Here is a 16,110-nt window from a genome sequence, read left to right on the forward strand (position 1 = left end):
GATTTTCTAAAGAAGTTTGACAGTCCAATTTTAATTCCAGTGCTAGGTGAGAAATACTGGACTACAGCCCTCCTCGAGCTGTCTCGGTGTTTTCTGTCTCCTAACGTACAACAATCCCACACTGAGTCCGTGACGCCGAGATCCGTGGGGCCCCACCATCTGTTGCCGCGTGTTGTTGTAGGTTGCTCTGGAGGAGAGGGAGGCAATCAATAGCCTCCTGACTGGAACTGTTCGATGAATGACAGAACATGAAATGATTTCTAAATTATGTTTATTTATTGTTTTGTTACCGGACAGAGTCAACTGTATGTTCTAAATTATTACATAGCTGTTAAAACCGAAGCCAGTGTGATCTGTTGGCTGACTAAAAGAATTAGACGCTTCTTTAAAAACCTTATTGCGCCATCTTGTGGACATCGATTGGAACTGCATTCGACTTCCGGAATCTCCTCCTTCATACGTCACTGCTAAACAAAAGCCAAACTTTGAAACATGGCGTGAACTGGCATTTTACGTATGATTGTCCAATCTCTCAAAATAACACGGAGAAATACGAGCTTACTGTGCACCAGCGTGTCACGAGAACCCCTTTCATTAGCACAAGTCACGAGATGGGTGGAAACAACTCCCGCAGAATCACTGAGATGGCGTAAAAGTGGAGAAAGCCAAGTTTGTCAAAAAATAAAATATTAAAATAGTGTGGGGAAAAAAACCTAAACGAAAATAACATACATAGAAAAATAGATCTAGTAAAAAGCATTTACAACCCCCTCGAACTAAACTACTTTTAATTACATATATATTTTGTAATAGAAATCTAATATTATATATAAAATAACACGTGCATTTTAAGATATACTTATTTTTTTCTCTATTTTCTCTAATGCTCTTTAGTACGGGGTGGCGTCGATGGCGGTGTACTGTGGCGCAGAGGACGTCCTGATATTGAAACTGCAGACCTCTGAGTGAACCTCACCAGCAGGAAATACACCGGGTAGGCGGCGGGGAGCGCTTACGTCGTAAAATTATCGCCGTTGTTTAGTCGCTAGTTGAAGCCAGCCGATTGGAAAGCCAGAAAACCCCAAGGTGGTGCAAACTTTCAATATCGTAGCTGAAAAACCTAAATATCCACGCCGGCAAATGATACATAAGGTAAGTACGTGTTTAATTAAATGAGAAAACCGACAGGCAGGTCAAATTAGTTATTTTTTCTCTCCTACTGTTAGCTCGTAGCTGGCCGCATTAGCTTGTTGCCGAGATGTCGAAATTAGGCGTTTTTGTTGTGTTTAGTGACGCCTAGCTTCGTCGTGACCTTCGTGTTGGTGTTATTGTACCGATACAGACGGCTGGAGTCATTGTTCTAGCAACATAACTAGCATGGTTCACATTATGATACCCGGGGCATTTTTGACTGGGGGTGGGTGGGTTATTTTCCGACGATATTGCTTTGATTTTTCTAGGCGAAAGCTAGCTGCTGTGCTGAGCAGGTGTTGTTGTCTTAGCAGTTCAACTATCAGCTGCCTTTTATGGACTTACATTCGGCGTAGCTCGGGCACGTCTACATGTGAAAAAGCAACGCTGGAGGGATTAGGGATGTACTGGAAGAACTGGGTCATAGTTGACGAGTAACGTGACTTTAATTTGCCAGTAAATTAGCAGGAGTTTAGCCGGCGGAGGATAGAGGGGTGCTGTTGGAGGGTTTAAGCAGCTCAGCGGGACTGCAGAGCCAGCTTTATAGCTATCCATTGACGTTGTCCACTATTTAATTTTTTTTTTGTTAAGACAGTGTTTAAAATGGAAAATGACAAATCTGTATGCAAGCGAAAATTCTAAAACTGTCCCCGTTAAACAGCTGTCCGATAAATTTAGTTTCTTTTACTGAGTGGAGTGAAAACATTTGCTAATGTTCTGCTTAGCAGGAGCAAACGCTGGCATTATGACGGCTTCCTCTCAGTTGACTAAAACCAGTTTGTTTTTTTCCCACGATGTCATTGCATTAATAAAGTACTTCATATAAACAAACATCATGATGCTTTGCAGATGCCTGGTGAAGTTGATCATTTGAAGCCAAGAAAGAGGAAGAGCAGCTCTGAGACCAGAAACTCCAGAAAGGTTTGTTTTGTCTGTGTACATAATGCTGCAGATGTGTGATGAGTCAAAAAGAAAGGGAGGAGTTATAGTTTTCTACACCCGGACAGCTGTGAGTGGCTCCAAATTAACTGGATCTGATTACTGCAGTGGAGTCCCACTGTGGTTACCCCAACATCATCCTAACTTTGTTCCTTAACTTTTGTATCATAGACATCTGCTGCAAGGAGATGTGTGAAAAGTCCAAAGGCGAACTCGTCATCTGAGAGCAGCCCAGCAGTTGGGAACACTAAAGCAGCTGGTCCTCTGGAGAGAGACTCCTGCATCAGCTGTGAATGCCACCAGTCTTCTGGCAGGAGGAGGTGCTCAGCATCACCAGAGCATGAAGGACAGGAAGGTAAAGAGAACACGCTGATGATGGGACAAGATTCAGACAGCTGCGTAATGAATAGCATCTGGGACAAATATGAGCCTGAGCATATGGATTATGAAGAAACGAGCAGAATTATGTTCCCAGATGATGACAGTAATCAGATCCTTCCTGTGGAGCAGTTCTTTGGAAACTTGGATGCTGTACAGGTGAGGCACGTTGGTTTTAATTCCTGGGGGAAACAGGGTTGTTTGTTGTTGTTGTTGTTGTTGTTTTTTTTTTTGTTTGGTAAAGAAAACATCTGCTTACTGATGATCAGTTTAGAAGAATCATCATCCATATCTATTCATTTAAAGCTGCACTTCTAGGGTGTTTTGCAATAGACATGGGAGTTGAAAGATATGTTAGACTTGTTATACATTTGGACCTTGAAATTGGTGCATTATTGGATGTACCAAAAGGCTCTTCCTGCTAATAAAACACAAAAGGTGGGCAATAATGTGCAGAGTAGAAGACCACGAGTTGTTACATAAAAGCCTCACTGTGCCAGGAGTCCCTAACGTATACATTATAAGTTCGCCTTGAGGTTTGGATTCTTTCTCAAATAAATGTGATTGCTGATTTTTTTTCCTTCTCTTTTTCTGGTCTCATTCACAGTTAACATTAAATAAACTGACATTTCACCCTCTTATAAGCAGGGCTGGAGTAATATGAGAGCAGTAACAACCCCTAGTTAGATTTGTTACTCACTGATAACTTTAATTTTATCCATACACATAGATTTTATCCCCCCACTCCCACCACATCTCTAGGCCCATCATTCCTGCAGTTATATCTTCAGCACAATTGGTGAAAATAATGTTGCATTAAATGAATTCTAAATACGGATTCATCCCACAGGATTTTCCTGAAAGATCATCCTCGTCTTCTAGCCGCGCCCAAAGGAAGAACAGGAGGCGACATTACTACGCTAGAGAGGACAGCGATGAAGATGAGGTGGATTTCAGCGGTGTGCAGCGAGACAACGGGGTGGGCACTTAGTGAAGAGTTGCTGCTCTTATAACTGAGAAAGTTCTGCTCGTGAAAAGACATTAAACCTCTCAGCACTTAAAAAACTACCTGCTCAAACATTGCATTCAATCAATAATTAGGTTTTTAAAAAGTCATAACTGCAATAGTAAAATGAAAATGGCCAATGTGAGTAAATGCAGTAATGTTTGTGAAATTATTGCTGAATGTATGCTCACATAACACCTGGTGTAGCTATATCTGGTGTAACCATCACCAGTGTTTATAGCACTTTGTGTAGAAAATTGAAATCCTGAGCGCAGCTTCAGATTAGCCTCTGAGATACTAAAGAAAATGCTGGATTTAAGTTTTTGTTTTCCCATACAAATGAAAACTGATTAATTGCCAATGTTACATGCTGACAAGAGCAACAGAGTGACAATTTCAGTCAAATTTTAGATTACACGTCTGTAATGAGGAGGGATTGAGCATGAACATCTGTACTGAGAGCTTTAATAGCACAAATTCATTGCTTAAGCTGAACATCTTCAACAGTTTTCTGCATAAAAGTCATTCACCAAGTGTCTCTTCATCCTCAACTCGTGTGTGTGCTCACGTTTCTGGCAGCTTTGAAATATATAACATCTGTATCAATACATAATCAATGTAATGAATTAATTTTCCCTGAGAGGGTTCTTCTAAAATTTGTAAGAGAGTGTTGTTTTAAAAAACAAAACAAAGGTTCCTCATACAAGACTGCAGTCTGAAAGACTGGATAATTTAAACCTGAGTGAAAATGTAATCTAACCAAGAGGTTAACAGTAATTGCACTAGATGTTGTCGCCTGTATTTTTTACATGACTGTTCTAAACCGTCCAAATATTTTATATATTTACTGCCTTATTTATGTCAATTTGCTTTTCACATTCTATGCAGCATTCTCAGTAAATGCATGATTCGTTATCATCTTTGTACTTAATTTGTGTACTTTACATCACAGTGCCAATACAGTGAACAAATAAATGAATTTCATGGTTTCTTAAGTGTGGTCGATCACTTCCAATATGAAATTAAAGCTCAGCATGGTGGGTTTGGAGCTCAGAAGCTGATGTCACGATTACGTCGAGGAGATTGCAAAGGCAAATTTACCTTTCCAGCTGATGTGATGGGTTCTTTTCAGAGTTATTTACCAAGTTCATCAAACAAATCACAGTCCACTCATTTGTCACAGGACTTCAAGTCATGCGCCGTTTCTTTACTTTGGGCTTCTGTTTTGCTTTTAGATCCTTGGTGGCATTATTATAGATCTTCTTGGTGTCACACTGCAGGTTGTGAGCTCCTTTTTTGTGGCAGACGATGTGGACCAGCTTCAGGTTTTCCCTCGTGAACAGGAGTTGGTAGAAGTAGTTCAGGTTGATGTCAGTGCTCCTGTGATTCTGCAGAGCTTCCAGCAGAGCGGGAATAACTGTCCTCTTCTTTTCAATCCTGGAAACAAATTGAAGAATTGCATGAAAGGATGTAAAGCAAAAAAAAAAAACAACTCAAAAAAAAAAGTCTTGTAAATAAACTAAAGGTGGCGTGAACCTGTGGTCCAAATTCCAAGTGCTGAAGACAATCCTGCCCTCGCGGCTTCCATAGGGGTTGATAGAGTGAAGAGATTTGCACACTTTCTCATCAAATGATCCCTGAGGACGCAATTTAGAGGAAGAGGAACTTAGTCTGAAGCACATCTGGACTTAATATTTTTGAGACATTTTAAATGTAATGACTGTTAAGCAGAGTTAAACACTACTTTTTATCTTTGCACTGATTCTCACACCACAGTGCACTTTTGTCTCCGACTCTTCTGTTCACATACAACTAACCTCGGACAAGTCATTTGGAGCAGATCCCAGCTACTCTGTACAGATTCAAGAGTCTTTCCCTCAGAGCTCAAAAGCCTGTCTGTGACAGTGTAAAACTCATGTTGCCTGCATTTGTTTCTCATGCCCATTCAACTCTGTTAGACCTCTTAATACCTCACAGCTTGTATTCTTGTAGTACCTGGCAGGTGAACCATCCCTCCTGAGTACAAAGGCGATCTGGTTGCTTTTCAGTCCTGTCAAAGTAGCAGCCATTATACTTGGCTGTTTTAAGCATTTCTGCGAGGCTCTGGGAGGTTTTCAAAAACTCTGCCCTCACTTTTGCTTTCTGTATGGATTTGGTGGCATCATCCAGCTGACAAAAACAACAAAAAACAACTGTTAGAACAGCTGACTGTGGAGCAATCCTGTAGAGACCTCAGGTACAGAGTGTTACCTGGCTCCCAAGTTTACCTCTTTCAAGTAGCCGCGTATCCTGCTCTCACAGTTGTACTTCATGTAGGCAGACTTTGTTTTAAATCGAGAATCAACACCTGAAGAGAAACACAAATAACAAGATGCTCAACAGATTCATTTAGACTCACATCAAGAGAAACATCTGTGAAAAAGTGATCAATTATACAGACGTAGTCACACTGCTCAAACATTTTTTCAAATATAATGGTGTTGAGTCTTCACAATGCTTTTATACTGGAAAAAGACACATGACTGACTTAATCTATTCATGGTTCCCCAGTTTTCTAGTAACAGTAGCACATGTCTTATAGTGCTTTTCTTTAAAGGGATTTCTTTACATTGACACAATATTTGTAATACTGCCTATGTCAGGGGTGTCAAACTCAAATACACAGTGGGCCAAAATTCAAAACTGGAACAAAGTCGCAGGCTAACGTTAATATTTATTGAAATATATTTATTCCTCCAGATATAAGAATGAATCTTTTCTTATGGACTCAAACACGTTTTGCTGAAAAACTGAATATGGAACAAGCAAAGCTTAATACTAAACAATATATATATTAGCTGTATAATACCAGTAGGCCAGCTCTTATAGTAATTTGGTATGGCTTCGCCAAATGTAATTAGGCTGCGGGCCAAATTTGGCCCACGGGCCAGAGTTTGACACCTATGGCCTATGTACAGCACCATAATGGATTTTAAAATCAATCAAAATGTGATTAAAGTGCAAATTTTCAGCTTTATTTCAAGGGGTTTGATCAAAGTGTTGCATTAACTGTTTGGGATTTCTAGTCCTTTTTATACATAAGCCCCATTTTCAGAGGCTCAAAAGTTAGGTTTTTTTTATTTATTTAAATCTATTTATTTATTAATTATTATAATTTATATTATTATTTACAATACATGTGATGAAGTAGCAAAGTCCAGCAGAGAGCAGTAGGGCGGGGCAGCCTCCACCCTTCATGACCCTCATAGGTCAAGGCTCAGCAAGCCTGTTAAATCCCTTGAATTAAAGCTGAAAGTCTGCACTCCAATCACATCTTGATTGTTTGCTTTAAAAGCCACGACAGGAAAAGTCTGAGGAACTCTAAAACAAAACAAAGAGTGCTTCTCCAAGAGGATGAAGGCTGCTACCTTGGAACCAGTCTTCGTCCTCCTCTCTGCTCTCCAGCTCCGACCTATCCTCCAGGTTCTGTAGCAGGTCTGTCAGGATTTTACGCCTCTTTGAAGATTTCTCATCAGAGAGGAGCCCCTTCGCTGCTTCAATGAGGCTGTTGGCATGCCGGTCTGTGTTGAGTAGCTGGCTGATGTCACACACAACTAAAAATCAGATAAAGATTAGGCAACATCACAATCATCCAGCAGTTTAGCTGACTGGGAGAATAAAAACACAAGTTTACAGTAGAAACCCTTGTCTGGTGTTGATCCTCCTACCTCCACTCCAGGTCTGCCCTTTAGATATAAGAACCAATTCGGTGTTATCCGCCAAAGTTGGGAAGAACTCCTCCGTCACTATTGTCCCGTCCTCATACAAGCAAACACGTGCACCAGAGAGTGGCACCTGGACTCGTGGAGAACATAACAGGTAAAAACACCAATGACAAATGTGTTGTGTGGACTACAAGTAGAAGCTTTTTAGACCAGATAACTAATCTGTAAACCTGACATATTTTATAAGAGAGCCATCTGTGAGAGTCTGCTCAGATTAAATGGATTTATTTATCCGATGTAAACTCCAATTAAACCAAATCCCTGCAGTACAGATTTCCACCAACAGATCATTTTCTCTTTGTTTCAGCGAGTTTATACAAAATGTGCCCGAGGCCATACTTAATAATGAACGAATTCTGCTCCCAGCCCATCATAAACAGAATTTAATCTAAACGGAATAAAAAAAGCATCTTGAAATATGAACGTAGACGCTACATGTCACTTTGACCTGAACGTGACATAACTGTTGCTTTTTCACTTACATCCTGTTTACCGAGTTCTCTAAAAATGATGCGAAAATTATTTTATGTCGTATCTTCTTCACAGTGGAGATGATCTTGGACCAAACCAATCACGTATCGAGTTACTACTAATTAGGAAAAATAAAAGCCTAATTTATTTTGTTTACTAGCAGCGATGACGTTTATGTCACATCCTCTCAGATAAAAAAGCGGAACAGCCGTATAAGGTGTTAAAAACTAACTAATTCCCACAAGACTCACCAGTAGCAAATTGCAGGCCTTCTTCAGTAGTTCCTTCACATCTTTTGCGGCAATTCCGTATTTCCTGTTTTCACTGTAACTCCTAATTTTCACAGGTTTAATTTTCCCGAACATTTCGCTGTTTTGTTTTCGGTTTGTACCTACCGCTTCCTTCTTCTTCCTCCTCCTCTTGAGGCTCGGAGCAGCAGCGGAAGTGTGTGATTGCCCCCTACTGGTGCTTTTCCTTACTTTCTTTGCTATTGTGGCGGGATTGATGGTGAAAGTAACTTATATTTATTTACATTACAGTAATATCTTCATGGGGAAAACATTCCGCGTGTAGTAGACACACTGGATATCAAGTACACGTTGTTAATATTAATGATTACAATAATAATGCAATTCAAATGGCTTTATTAGCGTTACAGTTTATATAGGTTATGCAACACTTGATAACAAGTCACACATCTGTCTCAATCCCTTTTGAAATTTTCATTGGATTCTCACAGTTCTGTTTTTGTCTTCCTCTTTCAAACACTGGGCCAGTACTTGGTTAGGATTTTCTCTGCTATATATCTCGGAAAGTGGAGAGCTATTTTTGCCAGATCATAATACATAGATTATTCTGACATTCTCTTTTCTTTTCAGTGCATAATTTGTTTTTCTGTCTATTGGTTTTAGACAGCAGTGTTTTGTGAGAATGGGCAGCGTGTGTCCTTCTGGGGGAACTGAGTCTAAGCACTCCCCTGAATTAGCTGCTCATGTGTTCGCCATATCAGCTTAAGACTACAGCCACAGCTCCTCCTACAAATTATACTCTGCTAATATATTAAAGATAATTATTACATGTGTATATTTAAAAAGAAAATAACATTTATATTGCGAGTGTGGCAATAAACTAACTTTAAATTGGAGATGCTGACGTTCATACAAGATCTAAATGGAAAGATGAGTATTACCATAGCAACTGACGCAGCACGACGGGAAATACCAACTGAAAGGTATGAACGATTATAGGCGGCCAATGCGAATTTTTCTGTATATTTTAAATTTCGGGAATAAAATGTAGACTTGCATTAGAAAATACAGTTCGTATATTAAGTATATTTTCAAATAATGTTCTCCCTCGTGAACGCTCCTGATGAAATAATTTATTACATATCCCCCCTTTGTTCTAAATGATAGAATCTGATTTCAATATGGCGGCCACGGCTTAAACATATGAACGGATGGAGAAGACTAAATTCAGAGTAAAACATTGGTTGCGTTCAACATTTCTGAGTTTTTTTGTTCAATGTCAGGCTAATGTTTATTTTAACTAAAGGACATGGTAAAAATAGAAGACATACCCAGCATGGCGGACGACTGGAAGCAAGTGTTTGAGAGGAACCGGATGGTTCCCCCGCACAGCCAGACCGTAAGGCTGGCTGTGGAAAGCCGCTTCACCCAGTCCCACGGCTTCCAGCTCACCCTCAACCGTGTCACTGCAACTCACCTCCCATCCCAGGTGACTGTTTACAGTTAGCTTTCAGTGCTAATTAAAAACATAGAAAAAACTCTGCTATAGCAATTCACTAGAGGTTTAGCAAACCTAAATTCAATGTATTTTAATCTGTGAGCTTGACTTTGTATTGACTGTCAAAATAAAAGTCACGATAAGGCCTATTCAGTATCCATCTCTGTGACACTGCGCCTGAAGAAAAATCGCGAACCTTTGAAAAATGTTATATTTGAAGGCAACCATACATTTTTTTTAAATCAAACACACAATCAATGTAATGGGATAATTAGTAAATTCGGTCTATATGTAGAGCATCAAACAGTACCAAAGTGAATCTGACATTCACTACTTGCTGGCATTATCAGTTACAGGGATGCAAAACTGAGCATTCAGATATTGGGAACCTCATTCTGGGGTGTTTTTCATGAAGTTGGATAATAGTCATAAAGGAGGATTTAAGTTTAACTCTTCACTTGTTAACAGTGACTTTTCTAAGATGCATATGCTTCCTTTTTGCTCATAGGAGAAGGCAGTGGGAGAACAAAGTGTGACTTACCAACTACGGGCAACGCTGTTTGACAGAAATCATCAGCACTTTTTTGGGAAAACATGGAAGAGCTCACCTCAGACAATAAAAAACAACAAGATCACTTTCAATGAGGTAACTCTTCTCTAACAGGCATCCCACTGAAACAAGTTTACTTCAAACAGCACACAGCTGTTGCATATATATAGGCTCTTTTAAAAACCCCTCTCATGTTATTTTGGCAAACAGCGAGTCGATGATTATGTAGTAAAATCAATGTGTATTCATCCATAAATTCCATTCATTTAGGGCAGCCGTTATTTAATTAAAAGCAACTCAAAAGCTTTACCAATTAGCCGTCTTTAAATTAGCAGCATTGATTTCCCTAAGTTCTGCTATGCTCTTGAGGATCTTGTCAGCTAAAGCACAGCAAATTACAAACTGAAGTGATTGCCAATAAGTGATTCCAGTTACATTTGATGATTTCGATTCTTTTTTCTCATCCTGCAAGTTGAAGAAGAGCTAATTTCCTTGTGAGGTAAAAACTTTGTATTAGAGAGAACTTTGAGACAAAGTTTCATAGAAAATATCATGATTGTATTACAGATGTGTGCCACTTTATGGCAGTGATCAGTTAGTCCTGGAAACTCTAATAACTGGAAAAGCACGTCATTCATTACATTGATAGAAAAATCACATATTATGTCCAGTATTGCTAGAAAGACCTTTTACTCGTTCATTAACTAGTCTTTACTTGTCTGACAGTGGTAATTGTATATAATGTGGTGTAATAAATAGCTTAGTCCCCCCCTGCCCCTCCCCCCCCAAAAAAAACAAAAAACAACATTATACAAATTGAAAAATGAGAGTTTTTCAATTTTGTAATTTTTATTTCAAAAATACCCCCCACTAGCCCGTTTTGATTTTGTTCACTTTGGATAGTGTGCCCAGGTTAAAGTTGTGTGGAGTAATATACAGTGTGTAGTTGTTCAGCTTAATGAACTAGACAAACTGTACAGCTCATCCTGTAACAGCAGTGCCAAAACCAATAGGAGGATCAGACAGATTCATATCTCAGAAGTATGTGATCGCATCTCCCCATATCAGTGAGACTGAAGTTTGCCTGCTGAAATTCACGTGTTATGGTGCCAAAAGTAGTAGTGCAACATCATCATGTTTCTTAATACTTTGTATTACTCTTAATGTCAGGTTCAGACAGAATGACCTCTGTGCAAAGTGAGGGAATTTTCAGCCGCCAGCAAATGTGTTTGAGCTAGTTTCATCTAGAAATGAATGACATGAGAGCTTTGCCCTTTCTGGGCCATTAGGTGAAGTCCAAACAGGCTGAAATAAGTGTGAGTGACCACATGAGACCGACAGCGGCAGGGCAAAAAAGAAAGATGTCCATTTGTAACTGTTCAGCAGTTCTGCTAAGCACCAGCTGGGGGGTTTTGAGTAAGCCATTGCCCTTGGAGATGCTGTGATTTGCTTTCTATGATTGTGTGACAACCAATCATAAAAAAAAAAAAAGCTGCCAGTGTAACATTGTGGAGACTTTGGTTTGTTGTGCTACTTTGGCTCAGCCTTTTCTGCTTCACACTCTCTCTGAACAGATGTGATTGAAAAATCAATCAACTCTTTTCACTCAAGACTGTGTACTAGCTACAGAAAACTTAACATCTAATAGTGCACATAGCAGGGTACCTCATTTAATGTGCTCGCAGTTGCAACTCATTAGTTATCTGCCCATGCACACAAGTGAACAAGAACAAACATGTCTGCTACCTTGCTATAACTGTCATCATGGATTTAACTTGTGCAATCAACAAGATCAGCAGTCCTGCTAAGAAATCAGCATGAGGTTGTTTGCAATTGATACACAAAACCTGCAAAAGACCCAGTGAACTATAAAATGGGCCAAGTAACTTGTGAGGAGTCTTTGGCCATGGTAGCATTTCTGCCTGGACTGAATTACAGTACAGCACCCTGGAAGCCGGCTTCCCAACCAAAACACTCTTTTTTTTGTTTACTCAAAAAAAAAAGAAAAAAGATACAGTGGGCGTTTAGTGTTATCCTACTGTGTTGTGCTAGTGAGATATTGAGTCTCAGAAGATACCAGAGGCTTGTAGTACAAAGCAGGATTTTGTCTTATCCAGATAACTTCTTAATTAACCCTGAGTTTGCCCCCTGACCCTTCAATTCTCTGGAAAATAGCGACACCATTGTTGGACGAGCCTTTGCCCACTGTACCCACATAGTAGGATGGGATAAAGTTTTTTTTAAAATAAAATCTCATATCAAGGAATTTTCCCCCAGTAAGAATTCCCCCAGTAACTTCCAATTCTAGACTTTCACATTTATTCAGTCTCACGTTTATTCAGAGCGCCTTTGTATTTGTGGTTTTTGTATCAAATTTCCTACATTAGAAATCTGTTTTTTTATTTTTATTCTTTGGTTGGTCTCACACTCTTAAACACCACTGAGACTGCAGCTGAAAGAATAAAAGCTAAAACCTGTCTTTTAAAAATTAATTGAATTAAATACTCAATTATATTCCATCAGATTCTCCTGTGGCCTAATGATAGAGCTGTGATACGGATAAATCTGTTAAATTATACAATCAGTATTTTTGCCAGCTCTCTTCCCAGGCTTCAAATACGGTAGACTTTATTACTATAATAGATCTTGTCCAGTCTTATTGACTGCAAAGCACTTAAAGCGCTCACGTGTTTATATAGGACTTTTAGTATTAAACTGTTGTATAGTGCTTTCCCTCTCTCTCTCTCTCTCTCTCGCTCTCAGACACACACACTCTGCTGCTTTTTCTGTAGCAGATGTGTTGCTTTCTGTCTGCATTGTGTGTTTAACAATCAGCTGATCTGCTACCAGTACACTTATCCATGCTTGTAATTGGTTAGCCAGTTGGTCTCCTGCATGGGAAGCCCTGGGTTAACTTAGTGAGCTGATAACCAGGCTCATGTGAGGGCTTATTCTGATTGGCGAAGTTAAAATCAGTCAATCCAGAAAACAGAGTTGCAGAGGGGTGCAACATAACTAAGATTGCCCTTTGGGACAGCTACAAGTACTTATGTAACGCTTGGTGTGATTTAGCACATGTATTAATATTTTTATGTTTATTGACTTGGGATTGCAGTTGTGTGCAGTTTCAGTCAAAGGTCAGATTTGTTGCGCTTTAGTCTTTACGATTCATTTTCTTTTTTTCCAAACATGGTTTCAGTCTGTTCAGAGTCTTTGAGTCTTTTCTTCTCTGTAATCAAGGGGAACAAAAACGGGGAACAAAAAAGTATTTTTGATGTCAAGCTGCATGGTGTACTCTGTGAAAGATCTGCTTTGATGATGAAATTTTCAATTTCTTATTGAAAATACCGAAGGGAATGTTGTGACAGCCAAAGACTTGAGATACAAAAGATAAAATATACCGCACTGATATTGAAGTGCACCGCAACTTGGATGATCTTCATCCGTTGGGTGGGTTTCCTACAAGAGAAATATACCAGGTCAAATCTTGATTGAGTGGATGATGTCTGGAGTTAGTCCCCTAGGCGCTTCATGGTGTCTGCACGCTGCTCCAAATACTTAAGACAGGGACAAATTTTCGTACAGTATGTGGATCAATGAAAGAATCCATATATTCAAATGGAAAGATCCTCTTTTCAGCCAGGAACCCACCAGCGACTTTCCTGTACTGTGAGTAAACTCATGATAGCAACAAGTAGCTTTTTGTGCATCACCAGAGCTTTATTGGTTAGGTGTGAGGATAGTTTGCCAAAGAAGCTCCCACTGATGCATTAACATCTAATGCCCCTACCATGCAGTTTACTAAAGGTTCACTTTATATCAATGCTGGCAGCGTTGGAATTTTCCTTGTAATGTCAAGCCTCCTTTCTACTTTCAAACCAGAAGTAAGATCAGAGCTGAATCTGATAAATCCCCTCGATTTAAAAACAGTATTTTGTTTCAAATGTAACTGTGCCGTCAATCCACACATCTACCCACCCACCTGCTTAAATCACTTTTTTAATGTAAGTGTGCATGCGGTGAAAAAGTTCAAGCTTTTATATTTCAGCCATTACTGAGATTTAAAAAGAGAGGTCTTGTTAAATCACGACGTGCTGTTAGATTTGCTTGTAGATTAGTCCGCCAGTCAGCCATCTCATCTTAACAGCTACTTTAACACTGGATGTTAAATGATTTACAACTGAAGTGGCTGTAATGTGTCTTTTATGTATTACATGAATACATTATTTTAGTTTGCAAAGACTGCTACATGTGGTGATTGTGACTGGATGCCATATTGAAGTTCCACATTGCATGTTGCATTTTCATTTTAATTTATGCAAGTTTGCATTGTACCCCAAAATGGTGAGCTTCTGGTCCTGGCAAGCAGGGAGTTTGTTCTAAGAAGGTGCTTCAAAAGGACTGACAGCAGAGTCAACGTGTAAGTCTCAAAAGATTAGACATAGAATTTTTGAGGTAATCTTTTTATTTGTGCTAAAAGCAAACAACTAACTGCAGATAAATTATGGGATACACAGTATTTTGCAACTGTTTTAGCCACTTTTTTTTAAAAATCCAAAGCTGCTATTGGTGAGGTGTCTCACAAATGAGACAGATGAGATGGCACATGACCCTAAAGTACTGCCAGAGCCATTCAGCAGATGGTATGACCCCTACAGAGCCCTAATGTCGTTACAAGAAAGTGCCATCTAAATCCAGAGATCTCTGGCAGCTGCTAAACTGCAAAATTTTGGAAACAGGAATTATGTACCTCCCTCTAAATTACAGAAAAGTCAGGTTTTTAGTTTTGCATATATGACATCTTCTATAAGAGAATCTTGGGGATGCCACCTTCAGTTTGTGCAGAATAGTCACCCTGCTGATGGTGGGGCTGTATTATCTTCTTGTCTGACGAGTGACTGCATTTACCTGCCAGAAGCTTTCTTTTGAAAAGCCCTTAAGTTGTGAACTACATAAGGTGCCCCTGTGTAGCCGCATTCCTTGAAAATGTTGTCTCCCTGCATCATATTTACTATAATTTACTGGGCATTTTGCTATGTTTGAGCAGATTTCTGGAGAACAGCTGGATGTGTGTGTTCTCTCTCTCTCAATCAAACATCTGAAGGTCTCTGCCTCCTGGTCGGAGGCCAGCGACCCACTGTTTTTATGATTGCATCAGAGCAATGCAAGCTCCTCGGTAGCTTCCAAATTTGGAGGTGCCTCATGAGTTTAGAGTGTTGTACATGGTGTTTTGAGAAACCCTTTTAATGGAAGGGGTACTGTGAACTGTGGCTGGCTGGTAAATGCAGAGTGTTGCATAAGTCTTTGTGCAGAGACACCAATGAGTCACAGCTATGGCACATTCATGATTTCCAGTTTTGTCACCATCTGTTTTCTCCCCTTTCCTCTGCGTGATGTTCTTTTGATCGAACAATATCTCACAGTGAATGGCCTTACTTTGATCCGCCGTAATAGTCATAGCCTGTATAAAAAAAAAAAAACTCCGCTTGGTGTCCCAATAAGCATCCAAATCCAATTATCCATCCAGGGTAATAATATAAACCACATCATATCCTATCATGATGATAAAGTGGGCCTGGCCCTCTCTGTGTCATGCCGCAAGAGCTCCGCTAGCTTTTTTTAAATTTTTTTTATTGGATTTGGCCCAATGCACTTGCATTCATGCTGGTGTTTATGAGTGGCAAATTGCTGTTTGATATCCAAATAACGTCGGGGGGGTTCTCTCCTATGTTACGGGAGCACAGGGAAAATTGCAAGGCACCCCCCTCCCCCCAGTCAGCCATGATGGATTGGTTTTAATATCTGGTGAAAAGCTAAGATGCACGGTGATTAAAAAGAGAGCGCTTACTAATTCTTTTTCCCCCCTCTCTTTGCATCTCTTTCTTTCCCGATAGAGGAATGACATCTTGTCAACTGTGCCAGCTCCTTTGTGGGTTGTTTTTAATTGTTAGGTCAGACTTATTAGGCTTTTATTTTGAAAGTAGTGCCATTTTAATTGCCATGCCAAGCCTTCAGTGGGTCTGAAAAAGATTTATGCATGCAAAACAGAAACTACTGTGAAGTCC

The 16,110-nt window shown here is 39.7% G+C and overlaps 3 protein-coding genes across 6 annotated transcripts in view; 2 read left to right on the forward strand and 1 right to left on the reverse strand.

The window, feature by feature from the left end:
- Nucleotides 1–924: 924 nt before the first annotated feature.
- Nucleotides 925–4,503, forward strand: cunh1orf174 (chromosome unknown C1orf174 homolog). The gene is made up of 4 exons (XM_040048024.1): nucleotides 925–1,152; nucleotides 2,041–2,112; nucleotides 2,302–2,667; nucleotides 3,359–4,503. Exons 1-4 carry the CDS (start codon nucleotides 1,141–1,143, stop codon nucleotides 3,497–3,499), a joined length of 591 nt encoding a protein of 196 aa, XP_039903958.1. The 5' UTR covers nucleotides 925–1,140; the 3' UTR covers nucleotides 3,500–4,503.
- On the reverse strand, nucleotides 3,088–8,206 carry dffb (DNA fragmentation factor, beta polypeptide (caspase-activated DNase)). The gene is made up of 7 exons (XM_040048022.1): nucleotides 8,001–8,206; nucleotides 7,222–7,348; nucleotides 6,922–7,107; nucleotides 5,782–5,861; nucleotides 5,510–5,683; nucleotides 5,051–5,151; nucleotides 3,088–4,951 (listed from the first exon to the last, which is right to left on the reverse strand). Exons 1-7 carry the CDS (start codon nucleotides 8,112–8,114, stop codon nucleotides 4,702–4,704), a joined length of 1,032 nt encoding a protein of 343 aa, XP_039903956.1. The 5' UTR covers nucleotides 8,115–8,206; the 3' UTR covers nucleotides 3,088–4,701.
- Nucleotides 7,263–16,110, forward strand: part of nphp4 (nephronophthisis 4) — a 172,050-nt gene continuing 163,202 nt past the window's right edge. Inside the window, exons 1-3 of one of the 4 annotated variants that reach the window (XM_040048010.1) lie at nucleotides 7,263–7,372; nucleotides 9,304–9,486; nucleotides 10,004–10,141. In XM_040048010.1, the coding sequence (XP_039903944.1) occupies nucleotides 9,307–9,486; nucleotides 10,004–10,141 (318 nt within the window). In that variant the 5' untranslated portion in view covers nucleotides 7,263–7,372; nucleotides 9,304–9,306. Of the gene's footprint in view, nucleotides 7,373–8,706; nucleotides 9,487–10,003; nucleotides 10,142–16,110 lie in introns of those variants that run through there. The other 3 variants (XM_040048011.1, XM_040048009.1, XM_040048013.1) reach the window with 3 other exon arrangements.

Source organism: Simochromis diagramma, unplaced genomic scaffold, assembly GCF_900408965.1.
Source record: "Simochromis diagramma unplaced genomic scaffold, fSimDia1.1 OVJJ01000387.1, whole genome shotgun sequence".
In the NCBI taxonomy this organism is placed as follows: Eukaryota; Metazoa; Chordata; class Actinopteri; order Cichliformes; family Cichlidae; genus Simochromis; species Simochromis diagramma.